General features: G+C 34.4%; 1 protein-coding gene across 3 annotated transcripts in view; it reads left to right on the forward strand.

The window, feature by feature from the left end:
• ARID4A (AT-rich interaction domain 4A) overlaps positions 1-19,812 on the forward strand; it is a 64,893-nt gene that overhangs the window by 17,932 nt on the left and 27,149 nt on the right. For all 3 annotated transcript variants that reach the window (XM_023255724.2, XM_019833062.3, XM_023255725.2), the window contains exons 9-15: positions 1,682-1,761; positions 3,622-3,698; positions 4,100-4,266; positions 17,189-17,261; positions 18,353-18,447; positions 18,596-18,693; positions 19,233-19,464. In XM_023255724.2, coding sequence (XP_023111492.2) covers positions 1,682-1,761; positions 3,622-3,698; positions 4,100-4,266; positions 17,189-17,261; positions 18,353-18,447; positions 18,596-18,693; positions 19,233-19,464 — 822 coding nt within the window. The remainder of the gene's footprint in view (positions 1-1,681; positions 1,762-3,621; positions 3,699-4,099; positions 4,267-17,188; positions 17,262-18,352; positions 18,448-18,595; positions 18,694-19,232; positions 19,465-19,812) is intronic.

Genomic DNA, 19,812 nt, shown 5'->3' on the forward strand with positions numbered 1-19,812 from the left:
ATTAATATTGTAATTTTAATGCAGAGAATAATTCAAGTAACTTTATATACAATAGTATATGTTCAACATTAGGACTTCTTGTCCTGAAAATTTACATTTATTGAAGGAAATCCAGAAAGTCTTCATGAAGCTTGTGCTTTTGAACTGAGCCTTGACAGATTTAAAGTTAGTTAAGCAGAGCTTCTCTAGAGGACTTAGAGGAAAACAGTAAAAGCAGAAAAGCAAAGGGTTTGCTCATGGAACTATTTGCTCTGGAAATCCATTTTGGCTAAATGTTAAACAACAATAGGGGAATAATAGGAAATAAGACAGGGAAGATAATTTGGATCTAGGGCAGAAGAGTCTTTAAAAGTTCACCCCAGGAATGTGGCCATAATTCTGCATAGAATTTTGCAGAAGAGTAACATTATTGAGCTGCATGTTTAGGAATGTTAATGAGGCAGTAGTGTGTTGAACGGATTGTTGGAAACACTGGAGATGACAGGAATCAATTTGGAGGCCATTATAGTGGTTCACAGGTGAGGTAATTAAGCCCTGGGCTGTGCCTACTCATCCTTTAAGACTTAATCTTAAGCCTTTGCTGCCATACCTCTTCCTTCCCCAGATTGGGTTAAGTCTTCCTCCTAGGTGTTTTCATCTCTGTACTTACCCTCCATGGTATTGTTTTGTGTTTACCTCTCCATTGTGCCATTAGCTCCTTAAGGGCAGACACAACTCTACTATTTGTCTAATAATTACCAGCGTCTAACAAACACACATTTACTGCCATCTGATGTTAAGGCAGCTGATACAACAGCCAAGAATTTTTAATTATCTGGATATAGACTGTTTAATATGATAGCCATGAGTCCTACGTGACTGTTTACATTTACATGTAATTTAATTAAAATTAAATAGAATTAAAAATTCAGTCTCTCAGTTGCACTACCACATTTTAAGTGCTTAGCAGTGCAGATAACAGAACATTTCCATCATTGCATAAAGTTCTGTGGGTGGTGCTAGATTGTAGCAGAGGGGGGCTAGTGTTAGGGGTGATAATGAGCAGGTATTTCAGCAATTCATTGGTAGACTTTATTTTTAAAAAATATTAAGTGCCATAAAGAATGTATAGAGATTAGCTATTTACTAATGTTCAGACATTTGTTACTTTTAAAAGTTAAGAAATTAAAAAGTTCTTAGATTTTCTTTGATTTGCTTTCATTACTAAAAATTGTAATGCCCTGGTAAGAAAGGGAACTTAGATAGATATTTATTTTAAACAAATAGCAGATTTCAAAATAGATCTTGATTCAAGGATATTTTTAAAAATTATACTATGCCACATTTTCATCACAGATCATATGTTTGACTTTTTGGACAAGAAATGATTACGTAGCTTAGAAGAAATCAAATTTTTTAAAGTGGTGGTCATATTTATATTGTATTAACTATTTATTGTATAATCTAGTAACTGAATAAATTAAATATCCAGAAAACCAATATGCTAAAGAAAAATCACAAGGCAACCTTCTTTTTTAAGTAATTCATTTATAATGGAAATTATTAATAATTAAACTCTGTCTTAACAAAATATAATTCATTTGAGAAGTGAGGGGGATCCAGAACTACTCTTTTTAAAAATGTATATTTTTTTGAGCAAGGGAAATTAGGCACCAATCCTGTTCTTTATTTTATATTTCAGGTAATATCTCCCAGCTGTAATGATGACATCACAGTGAAAAAAGACCAGTGTTTAGTTCGATCATTTATCGATTCTAAATTGTGAGTCACTTAATAGTATTATGGTAGGAGAAAAAAAAATGAGATCACAGTGATAGATCCTTCCATAGTCCACACTTTATTTTGAAAAGTCTGATCGTTTCATGAACTGTCATTACATATTATGCTTTGACTTTTTTAACGTAGTTTATTTTTTCCTAATTTTAATTTAAAATAACTAATTTTAATTTAGTTATGTAAAAACTAAACAATGTGTAATAATATTTAAAAAGTTTTTTTATACAGCATGGTATTGGTTTTCTCTTTAATTGTAAAAGCTTGGTACTTTTATTATGTGCACTATTTCATATTATGAACTATTAAACTTTTCATGGAATATTACTAAAATAATTATTTTGACTTTTTTCCTGATTAAGTCAGATTTTTAGAAACTTTCTTTAACCTCAGCTTTGTTTTGTTTCCCACAAAGGATGTAAAAAAAAAAAAGTGCGTGTGTTTGTATGTATATTTAGAGAGAAGTACTGTGGAAAATTTAATATATCTTACAATGATAAAAATATTTTAATATTCTTTTATTTATTTATTTATTTATTTATTTATTTATTTATTTAACTAACTAACTAACTAACTAACTAAACTAAATAGTAAATTTAAGAAATAGCAAAGATCAGGGGTGCCTGAATGGCTCAGTTCATTAAGCATCTGACTTCGGCTCAGGTCATGATCTCACGTTTCGTGAGTTAGAACCCTGCATCGAGCTCTCTGCTATCAGTGCAGAGCTTGCTTCAGATCCTCTGTCTCCTCTCTGCCCCTTCCCTGCTCTTGCTCATGCTCTCTCTCAAAAATAAAATAAACTTAAAAAGAGAAATAGTAAAGATCAAAATAGACATTGTATCTTCAATAAGGCAAATATGCTGATACAAAGTATCCCATACCGTGTGTGTGTGTGTGTGTGTGTGTGTGTGTGTGTGTGTGTGTGTGTGTGTGAAGGTTGCGTAGATTGAAATATTACAAATGTGAAGCTTTCAAATTAGTGTATTTTGAGTATGTCAATCTTTAGAATTAAGGTACTAATTTTGGGGTTGTCTGGGTGGCTCAGTCAGTTAAGTGTCCAACCCTTGGTTTGAGTTCAGGTCATGATCCTATGGTTGGGGAGTTCAAGCCTCACTCTGTGCTGACAGCAAGGAGCCTGCTTGGGATTTCTCTCTCGCTGTTTCTTTCTCTAAATAAATAAATAAACATTAAAAAAAAGGATACTAGCTTTGCCTGTATTATGTCTTGCCTTTTATTAAGGATTAGGATATGTGTGGTGCATGGTTTTTTTTTTTTTTTAACTTTTATTTTTTTTATTATAAATTTTTTTTTTTTAACATTTATTTACTATTGAGAGACAGACACAGAGCATGAGCAGGGAAGGGGCAGAGAGAGGGTGAGACAGAATCCGAAGCAGGCTCCAGGCTCCAAGCTGTCAGCACAGAGCCTGACACGGGGCTTGAACTCACAAACTGTGAGATCATGACCTGAGCTGAAGTCAGACGCTTAACTGACTGAGCCACCCAGGCACTCCTTAACCTTTATTTTTGAGAGAGAGTGCGAGCAGAGGAGGGGCAGAGAGAGGAGGAAGATGCAGAATCTGAAGCAGGCTCCAGGCTCTGAGCTGTCAGCACAGATCCCGGTCTGGGGCTCAAACTCATGGACTGAGACATCATGACCTGAGCCAAAGTTGGACACTTAACTGACTGAGCCCCCTGGGCGCCCCAGGATATGCATGTTCTTTTAAAAATATTTTATAGGCAAAATAATTTTGATTTTGAGGCTTATATTCTTCTATGTGTTAACATTATTTGCCATAATTTTTATTTAATAATGGTTTCTCTCCCCTTTATTTTTCCATATAATTAGTTATTCTATAGCAAGAAAGGATATCAAGGAAATAGATATTCTCAATCTACCTGAATCTGAGCTCTCTGCTAAACCAGGTAAAATAAGAATGAATCAATCCATTATTTCATGATGTGGCTCTAAATGGCAAATAGTGGCTAAACCAAGGCTGAATATTCTCTGGTGCCATTTTAATTGTTTAGAGTTAGTATCTACTCTTATTTGATGGCTATTTTTTAAATATCTGGATAAAATATTTTATTTGTAGTTTTTAGTTTAACTTTTAATATTAAGTTTAACTTTTCATGTTTTACCATTAATATTTTTAACAGTATTCCCTAGAGTAATAATAAACATTAATAAAACATTATGACTTAGGTATGTTCAAGTTAATGATATCATTTTATAAGTGACAGCTGAATTTGAATCTAGATATTCTGACTCTGAATGTTTTCTATTATTCTGTGTTGCTAAGTCCATAATAACTGTTTACATTTAGGGTTTCAGAAAGCAAGCATCTTCTTAAAAACCAGAATTGTTCCTGATAATTGGAAAATGGATATAAGTGAAATCCTTGAATCATCCAGTAGTGATGATGAAGATGGTCCAGCTGAAGAACATGATGAAGAGAAGGAAAAGGAAACCAAAAAAGAAGAAGAAGAGGTGGTAGGTGAAATTTTATGTTTGTAATGTAAAAACATTTTAATACTCTAAAGAAAAATTACTGGGTGGCGCTGTGGCTTAGTTGGTTAAAGTGTTTAGTAAAGTAGTAGTAAAATTACTACCTTTGTATATTTTCCCTCATTTAGATGCTCTTTATTTATTTCTGTCTTTTTCTAGCCCAAATTGATTTGGGGATGGGGAGTTTTTGGATTCTAACATAGTGGGTAAATGAGAAATAATTTTTTTTTGCAGATATGAGGTTACAAAGAACTTTTCAGGTTAAATAATCAACAAGTACAAACTTTTTAAATAACCATAGAGAAAGAAATGTAACATTACATGTGTCAACTCATTTAAAATGTTACCATGTGGTATAACTGGTATTATCTTACTTTAAAGGTGAGGAAAGTGAAGGTCATGAAGGTTAAGTAACTTTCCCAAGGTTGCACAGCTCAAATGTGGAGCACAGGAATTTGAACTCAGATCTGGTCTGTCTTAACTTGGCAACTTCACCTCTTTGAGACATTTCATAGTATCTGAAGGATATGTGATTAAAAAAATCTTATCCAACCTGAGAGAATATTTCATTTGGCAATTTGATAGATAAATCAGAGAAAAGAGATTGTTTTTGTAAGTGTTAATTTTTATGTGTGATATTACCGTGTCATTTAGGATATATGTGTGTGTGTGTGTGTGTATGTGTATATGTATATATACACACACACATATATAAATATATGTGTGTGTGTGTATATATATATATATATATATATATGTAATTTTAGGAAATCATTTATGGACTACCACATAATTGCTTATATGAATGTTGTTATCTGTTTATACAGCAGTGGGATAAACTAACTGTCCAGTATATTTTTGGTTGTTATGAGGTAAAGAGACCTAGGGGCAGACAAAGAGAATGAGTTTACCAAAAAGAAGACCTATTTGAGCCTGAAAAATATTTGCTTGGAAAATGTGGAATGCTTGTTTCTGTTTTACATATACAGATGTGAATTTGTTAAATAAAATGAGTATACTTATATGTGATGAAGGGCATGCGATATTTCTTTCCTTTTACTTCCCCTGCAGTATTTGGTTTTTTGCAGTCTGAAATCAGAATGGCGGTTCATACTTACAGGCTGCCTACAGAGTTGCCATAGTAACGTGCTGTTGGTTTTAAGTGAGCATGCTCGGAAAGACAGGAAGGTTTAGCAGAGGCTTGGCAGGTTGCCAATGGAGGTTTGCCAGATGCTTTGAAATGGGCTGTCTTTCTTTTCCTTTCATGTAATGTCTGATTTTTATGTGGAAGAGAATGTAAGTAGTGCTGTATAACCCTGCGGATGCTATGCCCTAAGAGGGAAAGCAAATATTTGCAAGTCAGACTGAAAAATGTTCAGACACTGTACTGATTAAGTAGAAGGGGAATCTAACCATTTTGCATTTGAAAGAAAATGCAGCATATAGGTAAGATTTTTTTTCTAAAATATATTTAGTTACCATATGGATTGCCAAAAACGGGGTTAAATAAGAATTTTAGGTGTTGATGATGTGGCTAATAATGGTAGGACTCATAACCAAGCGTAATTGTTTCTTGTAAAAGAGACAGTAGGAGTCTATTTTTAGAATATCAGAGGATGAAGGCTATTTTTCTGAAACATTAGATTTTGAAATGAAAATGATAATGAGACAGTTTAGCAAAATTCAGGATTTAAAGTCTAAATATTAAATGTGAGTTTTGTATTTTATCTGTATTTATTTATAGATTATGTGTTTTCAGGGTAAATAGGCCACATTTTCAGGGTGTGAACTGTTGCAGTCTGGTTTTGCTTTTTAAAAAAAATTAGCATTAGTTAGGATCTGGATATTGCCAAATATTGAAAGAAGATTGGCCTATTTTTGCTAATACTTTTAATTGGTGTCCCTTTTAGAATGCATTTTCTTTACTCCCCACCCCCCAAAAGAAAACCCTGAAATTTTAAACAAAGAGAGTAAAAAGAGCTCTGTAGTAAGGTTGGAAAAGATGGCTATAAAACAGTAATTAGTAAATAGTGCTCTTATTACAGCTATTAATTTCATAAAAATCATAACGTTTTATTCAAGCTCTGCATAAATGTTAGTAAAAAAAGAATGAAGAGCAGAGGCAAGCTCTGTTACCTATTGTTTGCAGGTAATAAGTAAAGAAATTTAAAGATGTAAGGACGTTTGTAAGGGATAGTATTTTCTTAAAATGTGTTATTTAAATTATGAACCTGTTAAAATTAAGTGAAGAAGAATGCTTTTTATCTACTGAAAAATAAAAGCAAAATTACAGTATTAAGGCACTGAGTTGTCTGACCGTTAATTTAAATTATTTTCCAGATGGTCAGTTTCATAGCATATACTTTATTGAATTGCTTGACAGGAACTAATTCCTCCTTTTTTTTTTTTTTTTCTGGCCATGGAGGTACATTTCTTGAGTGAGATTTTGGTTGCTTTAGAAAAAAAATCAGCTGCATTTCTTGCTCTTGGACTTAACATTTAGTTGCTGAATCATTCTAATTTGTCTTGAACAGTAATTTTAAAAAATTTAATGTACTGATAAACTGAGAAGCAGTTTAATCTACATAAAACAAAGGGGGAAAAAGTGGGTATGGTATAAAATGAATTAAAGTCTGATAAGCCAGGGCCTACCTGGCTTAGTCATTACAGGCCTTTACTACATAGGTGAGGCTAGGCTGTTGTATTATACTATAGATCATATTCTTCCTGAAACATAATAATGGTATGCTTGTCATGAAAATTTAATGTTGCTTTATAATGATCACAAAGATCTTTTATAACAGACTGTAAATCACTGTAACAGTACTTTAGCCTACAATTTGATGTTTGTAAATTTTATGCAGTAGAATCATACAAGTGTTAGATACTTCTGCAGTGTTAATGGGCAGTGGACATTGTCTTTTATATTTGATGCTTTGAGTACCCTAAAATAGTCTAAATAAGGAGATTTGAGATTCATGGCTTTACCATGTGGAAGAGCATCTTTTTTATTTAATATTATTTTGAATTCCTGAGCATTGGTGATTCAGGATTGGAGTGCAAGAAATATGTTTTGTACTGTTATTGGGTGGAAAAGACTTGCGAGTCTAACAGGAAGTAGGTCCTATCTATATTTGATGACTGAATTTTAACCTGTTGGTAATTACATTCAAAAAAAGCCCTGGAGAATATTTTTGTGGGTATTACTTAAATGTCTTTTATTAGGAAAGTTTTATATTAGAAAAGATACTCCTGATTTCCTTTTAAGCTTTGAAATTCATTGAAAAGTCCATGTAAACATAAGTAATGATGTCAATTATTCATTTACTCCTTCCTTAAATTCACTTTGGATGAATGGAGGAGAGTTGTCTAAGGATAAAATAAATAGGTGAAGACATTTTTATTAAAAGGGAATTTGACTAGTTGCAGCTGTTTTATTCTTTTGGTTTGCTATAAGTAGCCTTATGTGTTGGGCCCTTTCAAAAATCTCTTCTAATTTCATATTTAGTAATGAAAATAAGAGTTTAGTGCATTTTTATGAGATACTTTTTTTTTGTTTGTTTAGAAGTACTGACATCCATTTCTCCGATTTTTGAATTTTCTAGGAATTACTGTCAGATCTAATGCCAGTCATACCTAATTACATTCCACTATTGCAAAAATCATAAGTGCTTGTGGTTTTTTTATTCATGGAAACTGGAATTTTTTTCTTATATGTAAATCTAGTGGTGTTTTTATTTATGTCTTTTTGTAAAGGCATTTGTTAGTGATCTTTCAAGATCATTTTGAGTAAATGCTTGGTAACTCAGGAAAATTATGCTAAGTCAATAAAATTTAAAGAAAAATTTCAAGGTAATGTTAGTGTTTTAGGTATATCTAATAACTCAATCAAGTGTTTCTAAGCAGGTCCTATAAAGTCAACTTCCAATCAATAATTGAGACTTTAGCTTGCATTCAGATTTAATAACTTATTTGCAAAAGTCTTAAAATATAGCTTATTGAGCAAGCAAACAAAAATGTCCTGATGTGTTTGGTAAAATCTTTCCTCACAAAATTAGCATAAGACTAACCAAATCTGGTTCACCTAATCAGATTAATGAGGATTTCACATTTGTAGACACAATTATAGCTAAATTTGTATGTATTTACAAAAAAAAAATCCCTTCTCATATCAAAGTATTTCATAGTTGTGGTAGCATGAGAGAGGGTTGAGTGAATTTAAAGCCTTAGATGTGACAGTATCCAAACCATTGTTGGATGATTAAAAGTAGAAAGTGTGTACCTTTTCAAGGAGGGGGGAAAATTACTACTAGTCTCAGTCAAGTCTGATGTAATTCAAGAATCTTCTAATAATTTGTTTTAGGCAGGCTGCTGTCACATTGCTTTCTGAACTTCTAAAACAATATGTTACCACATAATGAATATGTCATGACCTCTTATGCGATCCTTGAAATATTCTGTTTAAGTGTACACTCTAAATTTTATGACTACCAGCATCTGCTGGGCCTTCAACACAATTGGTCAGTTTCCAGTTTCTATAATCAAATCCCTGTGTCCTCTGGCCCTGGCTCACTCCACTCCAACTTCAAAAAGAAACTAGGAGCTTCTGATGGAGAGCATGCACTATACCTCACCTGCCTGCCCTCCTTCCCTTAAGTACAAGTGATAATATGTTACATTGCCTTTTTCTATGATGAGGACCTCAATTAATGCTCTGGATCTCATTCCCTTTTTCCTTATCTTAGTCTATGACCTGTCTCTTTTCTTTCCAGGATCTCTAGCCTATTCTGTTCTGTTTCCTTCTCTCCAGTTTTTAAAAACATGCTTCTCTCTCTCCCAACCTTCTAGCAGCCCCTCCAGATACTGCCCTCTTTCCTCACCCTTATGGACCAGATTGCTCAGTTATATACATTGTTCTATTTCCTGACCTCCTGTTCATTCTTAAATTCACTGTAGTGTGTACCCCCCCACCCCAGCTAAAACAACTTAAGGTCGCCAGTGACCTTCAACAAATTTTCTGTACTAAATCCAACAAATTTTTGTCATGATCTCACTTGACTCCTTAGCAGTTTTCAGCATTTTTGACATGCCTACCTTCTTCAATCACCTGACATCCATGACATTACATTTTCTTCTAGTTTACTTCCTAAGTGATGTAATGATTCCAAATCTATATGTGCATCAAAGATGTCTCTTCTTAGCCCTAGACATTCATGTTAAACTGCCAATGAGGATTTCTTATTTCTCAACTCATTATGTACAAGAACTGTTTTCATTTTTGCCCACAAAGCAGTCCTTTCCGTGGTTGTCTCTAGTTTATTTGAATAGAAGCACATCTACCAGTTACCCACATCAGATACATGGCAGTCACCTTAATCCTCCCATTCTTGCCTCTCTAACCAATGAGACACCAAATCCTTTCTTCTGCCTACTTGATGGCTTTCAGGTTTTCTGCTTCCCTCAGTTTCTACTCTCTGCCACTATTCTCCTTTACCTGCACTAATGCAATAGTAACTTTCCCATGTCCTTGCTGGCCTTCTCCAGTCTGTTCTCTGCACTGACTCTAAGTAGATTTTTTTTTAATGTTTTTAAATTTATTTTTGAGACAGAGAGAGACAGAGCATGAGCAGGGGAGGGGCAGAGAGAGAGGGAGACACAGAATCCAAAGCAAGCTCTAGGCTCCGAGCTGTCAGCACAGAGCCCGATGTGGGGCTCGAACTCACAAACTGCAAGATCATGACCTGAGCCGAAGTCGGATCCTCAACTGACTGAGCCACCCAGGCTCCCTAGTAGATTTTTTAAAATGAGAAATCTAAATGGGATTCCTCCTGGAATAAATTGATTTTAGGACACAGAAGTGGTTGCAGTATTTATTCTTTTATATTGAAATACAGTACTTCAGGCATATTGAATAATGTCACCTCTTTCTAAAAGTCATATACTGGACATTACTTACCTTCATATTTGCTCGAGATTTAATTATTATATTTTAATACGGCCTTGTCATGGCATTTAGCCCTTATCCTAAATGACCTATGCCTGTTACGATTGTGCGCTTTCTGTTTCTTTCCTCTAAAATCTATATTGTCAACTGATAGTTTTTGCATATGATAACTTTCTGGACAGTTCTTCAGAATTCTACTTGGAGCCAGGCTTTACTGATACCCATTTTGATCTATCGATCACCAGAGTTACCTAACAACTTAATGTTGTGGGGGCTTACTTTTTCTTTTTTTATTTAAGTTTTCAGTTTACGGATATTTTTTAAAATTTAGGTTTTCATTTGTTATATTTCACTGAGGTGTTCTGACTCTATTGTGCCAGAGCAAACATATATCATCAGTGAAGAGGTACCTTTCATTATACCACAGTTAAAATATTTAGCTTTTGGGGACGCCTGGGCGGCTCAGTCAGTTAAGCGTCTGACTTTGGCTCAGGTCATGATCTCGCAGTTTGTGGGTTTGAGCCCCATGTCGGGTTCTGTGCTGACAGCTTGGAGCCTGGAGCCTGCTTCTGATTCTGTCTCCCTCTCTCTGCCCCTCCCCTGCTCACGCTCTGTCTCTCTCTCTCAAAAATGAATAAACATTAAAAAAATTAAAAAAAATATTTAGCTTTTGTAGGAGATACAAACAGGTAAAGATGACCACACCAAATAAAGTTCTCAGCTTAGTGTTGGAGACTTAGTGGTTTTTAAAGTACGATTGTTTATTTAATTCTCACAACAGTATTTTTTTTTATGAGAGAGGAACTTGAGGTATAGAGAGATTACAGAAGTTTTCACAGACTTGTAAGAAAATTTTTCTCTCCTCTACATTGTAAGGTCTATGAAAACAGGATGTCAGGTTTCTTCGTTGTAGTTTTTTCCTTTTCCCACTAATATGAATATCCACCAACTAGCACAGAGCTTGGCTTATAGTAAACCTCCATTAAATAGTTTCTGAATAAATGAATGAGTGTGGGCCTTGCAATTAGCCTAACATATTGCTATTTGAAATAAAGTGTTGGAAGATTTGTTGTAACGTTCTAGAAAGTTCATTTTGGAAGGTAATTTACCTTCCCTTCATAATAGCTTTCTTTTTTTTTTTTTTAGGCAGTGCACTCTATAGGCAGTCTCATTTCCTAATATAATTTTGTGAGCTTATAAATTAATTCTTTTTGGCTTAAGCTAGTTTAGGATAGTTTTCTGTCACTTGCAATAAAGGTTCTTGACTAATATTCCTTCTCCTTTGTATCTTGTCCCACTTATTTCAGGTGTCTTCTGATATGTCTTTTTCCCCTCCAACCCATTTTTCAAAGACATCTTTCTAACACATAAATGGTTCCTTCTAGAAATCCTTTAATGGCCTCAGCACCAACAGGATGAGGATTAGGTCTTTTATCATAGCCTTTTATAAGTTTGGCCCTTCCAGATCTGACCCATGCCCACTTTTCTATTCTCCCTGCCACTATTCTCCAGCAATATGTAACTTTTTTTTTTTTTTTTTAACACCCCACCTCCCCATATACACACACTTGGATTTTGCTCAGAAGCTGCTTGTTGAGTTGCCAGGTGCATTCCATTGAGTATCACCTTTGTGTTGCCCATTCCCTTTATCAGTATTAAATACAATAGGGAAAATAAAAGGGAAAGTTTAAAAAACTCAGAAAATGATAAGCAATAGCTGAGATTTAAAGAATCCAACAGACGTCTGTGTGGGAACAAATAGAAGCGCTGCCTGAGTTAAGGTTGAGTATGACCTATAAATGTTCTATACATTAACCCCACTAATAAGTTGTTCTAGCATTTACTGCACTGTTTTAAAAACAAATGAGGCTATTCAATATATTTCACACTTAAAACTTTATACGGTAAAAGCCTAAGAAGCTACTGGTATCACTGATTCACGTCAGTCCTCCAGCCAGAGGTGGCTTCAGAGTTGCCACTTCTGGTGTGCTTCTTGTAGTACTTAGTTCCCCAGAGTAGAGCTTTCAGGGCCCCGTCTTAATACCTCCTTTTCTCCAGCAGAATCTGCCTGCTGTGGAATACTCCCGAGTTCAGCCTCTTTGTTTTGGAGTAGGTGGAGTGGGGGATGGAAGATCAAGGGGTGGTAAGAACTGAAGGGTTGAGAAGACTAGTGGTGGAGTGCCGGGGTGGGGGAGGGGGGGGTGGGGAAGTGAGTGCCCGTGAAGAGGACCGGGGAGGGGTTGTGGCAGCAGCATGTAGGTTTATGAAGCTGCTGTTGTCCAAAATAACATTAATTCACAAAAACAGTATATTTTGGTATGGAAAAATAAGCATGGTGTACTGGAATATAATATTTTTTTTTAAGAAAGGAAGACTGTGTTGTATAGTCATTAATAGTTTATTAAGGATGCCTGTAGGGGTTCGTGAGCAATGGAATACCCATCAACAAAAGATGTGTACTTCACGTACAGTGCAGTACAGGGAAACTACAAAAATCAAATTTAGTCACACCCTTATGCACTCTCAAAATGTCAGCTTTTGTGGCTCAAATCTCTTATGTGATAAAAAACTTTCCAGACCTACTCTTTAGAATTGTGTATAAGTTTCATGGGTTTGAGGGGATCTGTGTAACATGCATCATCTTTTACTACATATTGTGACAATCTGGACACTTTCTGTATACTTTTGTGTTTTGGAGAGTTGCTTAGCCCAGTTAATAGCTCAGCAAAAACAAGGTAGTATCTTATTTTAAAGATTTTTAAAAAGAAAGTGTATCTTTAACTAGAATCCATGCCATTTCTGAATGAATAATCATTTTCTGATTAATGTATATAGGGACAGAATGAAGTAAATGCTAATAAGTGATTGTGCCACAGCGACCTGTGACTTAACATCCTCAGCGGCTGTTATTTTTTATTTTATCTGACTCCTGTTGCATTTATATTATCAATAATGCTAGCTCTGAAACTCAGCTAATGTGAAATAATTGAAGAAAATCTCCCTAGTTCATTTTCAGAGACATTGTTTTCATTCACATAATAACGGAGTACTTAGGCTAAATGCCAGTCCCTGGTGATAAGATTGTGAGTAAAATAGGTATGTCTCTAACCTCAGAATTTATCTAGCACTTACAACGTGGGGGGGACATGGAGGATTACAAACATGAATAACTGAGCCTTCAACTAAGAAGAGTCTCAGCCTTTATATCTCTCTCTTTCTCCTTTTGGAGTAGAGGGTCTTCTTTCCACCATCAAAGAGCTTCCCTTTCCCTTCCAATCCATCAAACTCATTCTTGACAGAGAACTTTTATTTTATTTTGATTTGATTTGATTTAATTTAATTTAAGTTATTGTTTGTTTATTTAATTTGAAAGAGAGAGAGAGAGAATCCCAAGTAGACTTCCATGCCCATTGTGAAGGCTGGTGCAGGGCTCGATCTCATGAACTGCCAGACTGAGACCCAAGCAGAAATCAAGAGTCGGCTGCTTCACTGTTGAGCCACTCAGGCGCTCCTTGGCAGGAACACAAATCTGATATAATTCCTTTTCACCTCTCTCAGGTTCATGTTCCAATTCTCCAGCATATCATTAAAAAGTCCTTTCTTAATCATAGCCTGTCTTTGCGAGCTTCATGTTTATGCTGCTTGCTGTTTATGCTATTTGCTGTTCACATTTTGAGGCTTTCCCTAATAGAACCACCATTACACCATCCCCAGCTGAACCAACCACTTATCCTTCTTGTATTCTTTTATGTATTTTGCAGTATTTTTACCATTATATCACATTGGCTTGTTTTACATTGCTGTACCCTCTGTTAGACTCAGAGGGTCAGAGTAGAAAGTACTACCTCCTCTCATTTTAATCACAGCATCTTTTGTATATCCCTCCCAGACTCCTGCATGTTAGCCATCAGTAAGTGTCTGAATTGAATGTGAAGATAAAGTTTCTAAAGTCAGAAAATTCATAATTTACTAGTATATATAGGTAGATGCACAACTACCTTTTGTAACACTAGGTAGTATATACTGATGCTAACTAAAGTTGTAAATTTCTTGAAATTATGATCTTATATCGTGCCTCTTCTATATCCTTAACCCTGTTCTCCATTCTGACATTTTACTGGGTGCATAATTCCCCTTCACATGCTTGACTGAAGGGAAGAAGGCTTATCAGCAGTCTAGTGGACTTTCCCTCTCATTATTACAACCTTCTCCCTCCCACTTTAAAACCCTTGAAGAATGCAATACCTTCTGGTTATTGACCAGGAGAGAGATGCTATAGGTATGAAAATACCAGGTGCCAGGAGCACCTGGCTGGCTCAGTGAGTAGAACATGCAGCTCTTGATCTCAGGGTCACGAGTTCAAACCCCACGTTGGGCACAAAGATTACTTAAATAAGTAAATATAAAAAAAAAAATAAATAAAAATAAAGAGCTTTGCATTAAAAAAAAAATACCTTGAACAGAGAGAGCATACCATGAGACCCCATACAAAAGCCATAGAGGCAGATTCTTCTAGCTGGAGGCATTCTCTAGCATATGCAGTTTATAGTCCAAGGTGACCGACAACACAGCTATTTGAAAAAAAGATTGTGAAGAATTACTTGTTATGAGAGATGAAGCAATTTTAATTTTTGCAAAGACCATCAGGTAAATTTAAAAACTGTGTTTATAACTTTACCCTTTTCTTGTGGAAAGTAAATTTCCTCTCAAGCAGGTATTTATTTATAAGCAGAATTTTTTATTCATTTATGTCTTCTTTTCACATCTGATAACTGCACCTGACCTTAGAATTTTATGGCCATAATTTCTCACGGTACTTAATACACTCTTGGGCATGCACTAACTTTTTTTTTAATGTTTATTTATTTTGGGGGTGTTGAGAGAGAGAGAGAGAGAGAGAGAGAGAGAGAGAGAGAGAGAGAGAGAGACCGAACTGGCATGAGTGGAGGAGGGGCAGATAAAAGGGACAGACTCTCAAGCTGGCTCCGTGATTCAGGGCTCAACCTCACAAAACCTTGAGATCATGACCTGAGCCAAAATCAAGAGTCGGAGGCTTTGCTGACTGAGCCACCCAGGCACCCTTGCTAACTTTTAAGTCAAATGTATTTAAAACACCAAATTTTATCTATATACTTAAAACTATATTCTTAGTAATAATTTATGAAATGTTTACTACAACCTTAATACCTAATTTGCAGTTGATGGGCTCATTTTGTTTACTTGTTTTTGGAAGAAATTTTGATTTCAAATCAGTGCCTTTTGAAAAAATACTTTTTACATATACTGGATACAATGGTCTTATTTGAATTCTGCCAGATCATAAATACTGGAAATGAGGTGTTGGTTTGAGGAGAGAATATTGCAATTATGAAGGACAGGCAAAGCATAGAGGCAGTCTGGCATAAGGTGTTTCTTTTTTCCCCAATACCAAAGTCCTTAAAAATAATACTGGAATGATTCTTGGGCTGCTGAATTACTTTCTTTCTTGAGTTAACTCATTGGGAGTTGTTCTAATAACCTTGCAAAAACAAGACTTTTAAAATTCACATGGGGAAAAAACTGCCATCTTTTGATCTGAACATTTAGTAATGACCCCTATTAATTCTGTAATGATTAATTCTATATGTTGCTCGTTGGTGAGGCTTACAACTTTGACTTAACGTTTCTTTATATTTGTTCAAACTGAAAGTACTCCCGTGCTCATTCTGAATGAATGTACTAAAAGATTTTATTCTCTTCCCCTTGATTGCCTCATGGTTTTTTAAAATTATATATTTTAATCAACTACATGTGTATTGATTCTGGCTGCTATATTATTAGTGATTAAAATTCTTAATACATCATTTTAAGGAACCTGTAGACTGTGAATGCTCAATACTTATTGGCTGATAGTTGCTTTTGCTTTGAATATGCAAAGACATATGCTTTGAATGACAAAAATCTAAATTTTTCTTTTGGAGCATAGAAAAACAGTACTCTGAAATTAAATTATAATAATTTAATTTGGGCTAAAGATATTAGTGTTTTGTTTGTTTTTCCATAGTATTTCTAAATTTTAAATCAGAATTTTCCCACATATTATTTAGAAGTAGTCTATCAGGAAAGGGGATATTTTATCAAAATCTATTTGACTAGAGCCAAGTTCAGCATTGTATAGGTTTATACAATTAGTAAGAAAATAAAATTTAAATTGGTATTTGTAGAAGTAGGTTTTTTTACATGAATATTTCCATTGTTTTCCCATTCCCAGGAACTAATTTGTGGTTATGTATCTAGTTTCCTTTCCTAAGAAGTAATTTTCATTTTCTTATTTTCAAGGGTTGCAAAGTCTTATTTAAAAGGCCATGCAAGAGGGCAAATGGAAAATGCAGACTTACGTGATACAAGAAGGGATTGCGGGGCCCGGGACAAAATAATCATTTAAATGTAGTTGTATATGCATTTCTTTAAACCGTTGTGCTATCCAAACAAAAAACCTTTGCCATGTGACTTTGCAACCTCTGGTTTATAGTCATTCAACAATAACAAAATTTTAATGTTTGTATGTAGGTTATTTTAAAATAATAAATATGTTTGCAATTATTGTGCTCATCTGTCAATACATTTGTGTGGGCCACATGGTATTTTGGTGGATTTTTTTAAAAAAAACAAAACAAATGAGGTGAAAACACTCTTAACCAATTCCTAACCTTTCCTCATGGCTCATCTTAGTCCTTATATTCAGGGGTAGGGTTGGAGTGATAGATGGGTAAAAGGTAGAGATGGTGTATCTTGACAGTTGTATGAGATCAGCTCTATGAAAATATGACTTAAAATCTGGCATTGTAAAGTTTGGAGGAAATTCATATTTTCCAGCTCCGTCAAAGTTCCTCTTACACTGGGTTCATAAAACAAACAAAAAAAGAAGACGATATATCTTGCTCTATTCATTATTCTATATATTTATATATTTTACCTTTACAGCCTGAGGAAGAACTTGATCCTGAAGAGAGGGACAACTTCCTCCAACAGCTTTATAAGTTTATGGAAGACAGAGGTATTTCATGCTCATTATTTAAAAGCAGTAATTTCTGGGGCATCTGGGTGGCTCAGTCAGTGAAGTGTCTGACTCTTGATCTTAGCTCAGGTCTTGTTCTCAGGGTCGTGAGTTCAAGCCTTGTGTTGAACACCTACTGTGGAGCCTCCTTTAAAAAAAAAAAAAAAGCAGTCATTTCTTTTAGTCATTTCTTTTACAGTTTTACATTCTAGGTTTATGCATTATTTTTGTTAGAATCGTGGATTTGGATTTCAAGTAAAGCCTAAGAATCAGTTACAGTTGAAAATAAGCATTTGAAATAAAAACAACCATTATCTATGTATAGGAAAATAGTTTGGATATAATTATATTTAGCCTACTTGGGACTTATAAAACCAAAAAATACTATAATAATATTTCACTAATGGAAGGTGAACAGTCATAATATTAATTTACATATCCATTAATTACTAATGCTGTTTGCAGTAATAAACTAGCCTCATCCTTGATCTCAAAAAAAGAAACAAATTAGGAGATCAAGTCCTATGTAAATAGAATAGGATTTTGAATAGAGTTAAAAGAAATACAGCCTTTATAAATTCTAATTTTTGACATTATATTAGTCCTAGAAAATCCTGAGACAAATTTGTCCTAGATACTCTGTGGCTTTCAGAAATCATCCTTCAGATTACTGCCAGCAGTTTTAATATTTGTGTTAAAGCAGGGAAAATGGATCCATGCTCTAAATTACACCTGTAAAATTGTGTATATTCTTACAGAGGCCTCTTGAGCCAACATCATTGTTAGCTGTACCTTGTAGTTGTAGGTTTTACTTGTACCCAGTCCACTGACAGGTGATTATATTAGTTGTGAGAGAGGTGATCTTATTAGTCATAGCAGTGAATCTAAAGAGCATCACAATACTTCATAAAGAATATAGAGAATATTTTATGTTGTCTTACATATTTAAAGGTTCTTTAAATAGATGCTTCTGATTAATAAAACTTGGGAAATGAGAAATTGGCAAGCTTTGTATTGATAGCTTTGTAACAGTATTTGAATTCAATTCCATTTGAATAAAAATTTTATTTCTACTTTCTGATATTAAAAAGGTACTCCAATCAACAAACCACCTGTTTTGGGCTATAAAGATCTCAATCTCTTCAAACTCTTTAGACTGGTTTATCATCAAGGTGGATGTGACAATGTAAGTAAGGACGTAATGAAAAAGTTAAATCATCTAATGTACTGTTCTGCACTTAGGTAATAAACACATTTTCTTAATGAACATAGAATGTTAGTGTAAAGATTATTTCCCTTTGTAAATGTTAACAAATAAAAACTTAATTTTCCAGATTGATAGTGGTGCTGTATGGAAGCAAATTTATATGGACCTTGGCATTCCTATTTTGAATTCAGCTGCTTCCTACAATGTAAAAACTGCTTATAGAAAGTAAGTAGTATAGTTTATTCATCAAAGAATACATATTACAGGGAATATTTTCCATTTAATTTGTTAACAATTAAACAAGAACACATCAATCAAAGAACATTAAAGTTAGAGAAAGTGCATAAAAAAGTTCAGGTTAATAGATGATTGGGATTGAACATTATTTCATTGCACCAAGTCTGCTTTACTCCATTTTTCATGTTGTCCTAAATTTCCTTTTCAGAGTTAGGGATGCAGGTAGTGTTAACAGTCTGAAATGATGATAGGTGTTCTAGAGCTATATCTTCTGTGGTGAACAACTTTCATATCAAAACTATGATAGCTATGTTCAGTTATCACAAGCATAGATTTTTTTAGGAAGAAATTGTATGATCAATATTCCTGTTTATAATCCTGTATAAAACCAAGAAGTCAGTACCATAAAAAAAGTACTTTAAAAAAAAGTCTTAAGTTTTACTTTTTAAAAATAAAATGTTTAATAATATAGTATTCAAGTTAATGTAAAGACTAAGATTTCCTAAAATGAAATATTGTTTGTTTAGGTATCTCTATGGTTTTGAGGAATACTGCCGTTCTGCAAATATTCAGTTCAGAACTGTTCACCACCATGAACCAAAAGTAAAAGAGGAAAAAAAAGAGTTAGAAGAATCAATGGAAGAGGCTCTAAAAGTAGATCAAGAAATGCCTTTAGTAGAAGTGAAGAGTGAACCTGAGGAGAATATTGATTCAAACAGTGAAAGTGAAAGAGAAGAAATAGAATTAAAATCTCCAAGGGTAAGTAGTTAATAATTAGTTTTATCTGGTTTATTTTAAACATTACTTAAAATTTTTCATTATGGACATTTTAAGATATACACAGAAATACTTCAGTGAACCTAGTTTGTTTTCTAGTATTGAGTTGTGCTTTAGGCAGACTAGCCTGGCTGTTTTTTTCCTTAAAAAAAATTGTTTTGTTTTGTTTTTAATCTTTATTTTGAGAGAGAGAGACAGAGAGTGTGAGCAGTGGAGGAGCAGAGAGAGAGAGAGGGAGACATGGAATCTGAAGCAGGCTCCAGGCTCTCAGCTGTCAGCACAGAGCCCGACTCGGGGCTTGAACTCACGGAACGTGAGATCATGACCTGA

Source organism: Felis catus, chromosome B3 (assembly GCF_018350175.1).
Source record: "Felis catus isolate Fca126 chromosome B3, F.catus_Fca126_mat1.0, whole genome shotgun sequence".
NCBI classification, from domain to species: domain Eukaryota; kingdom Metazoa; phylum Chordata; class Mammalia; order Carnivora; family Felidae; genus Felis; species Felis catus.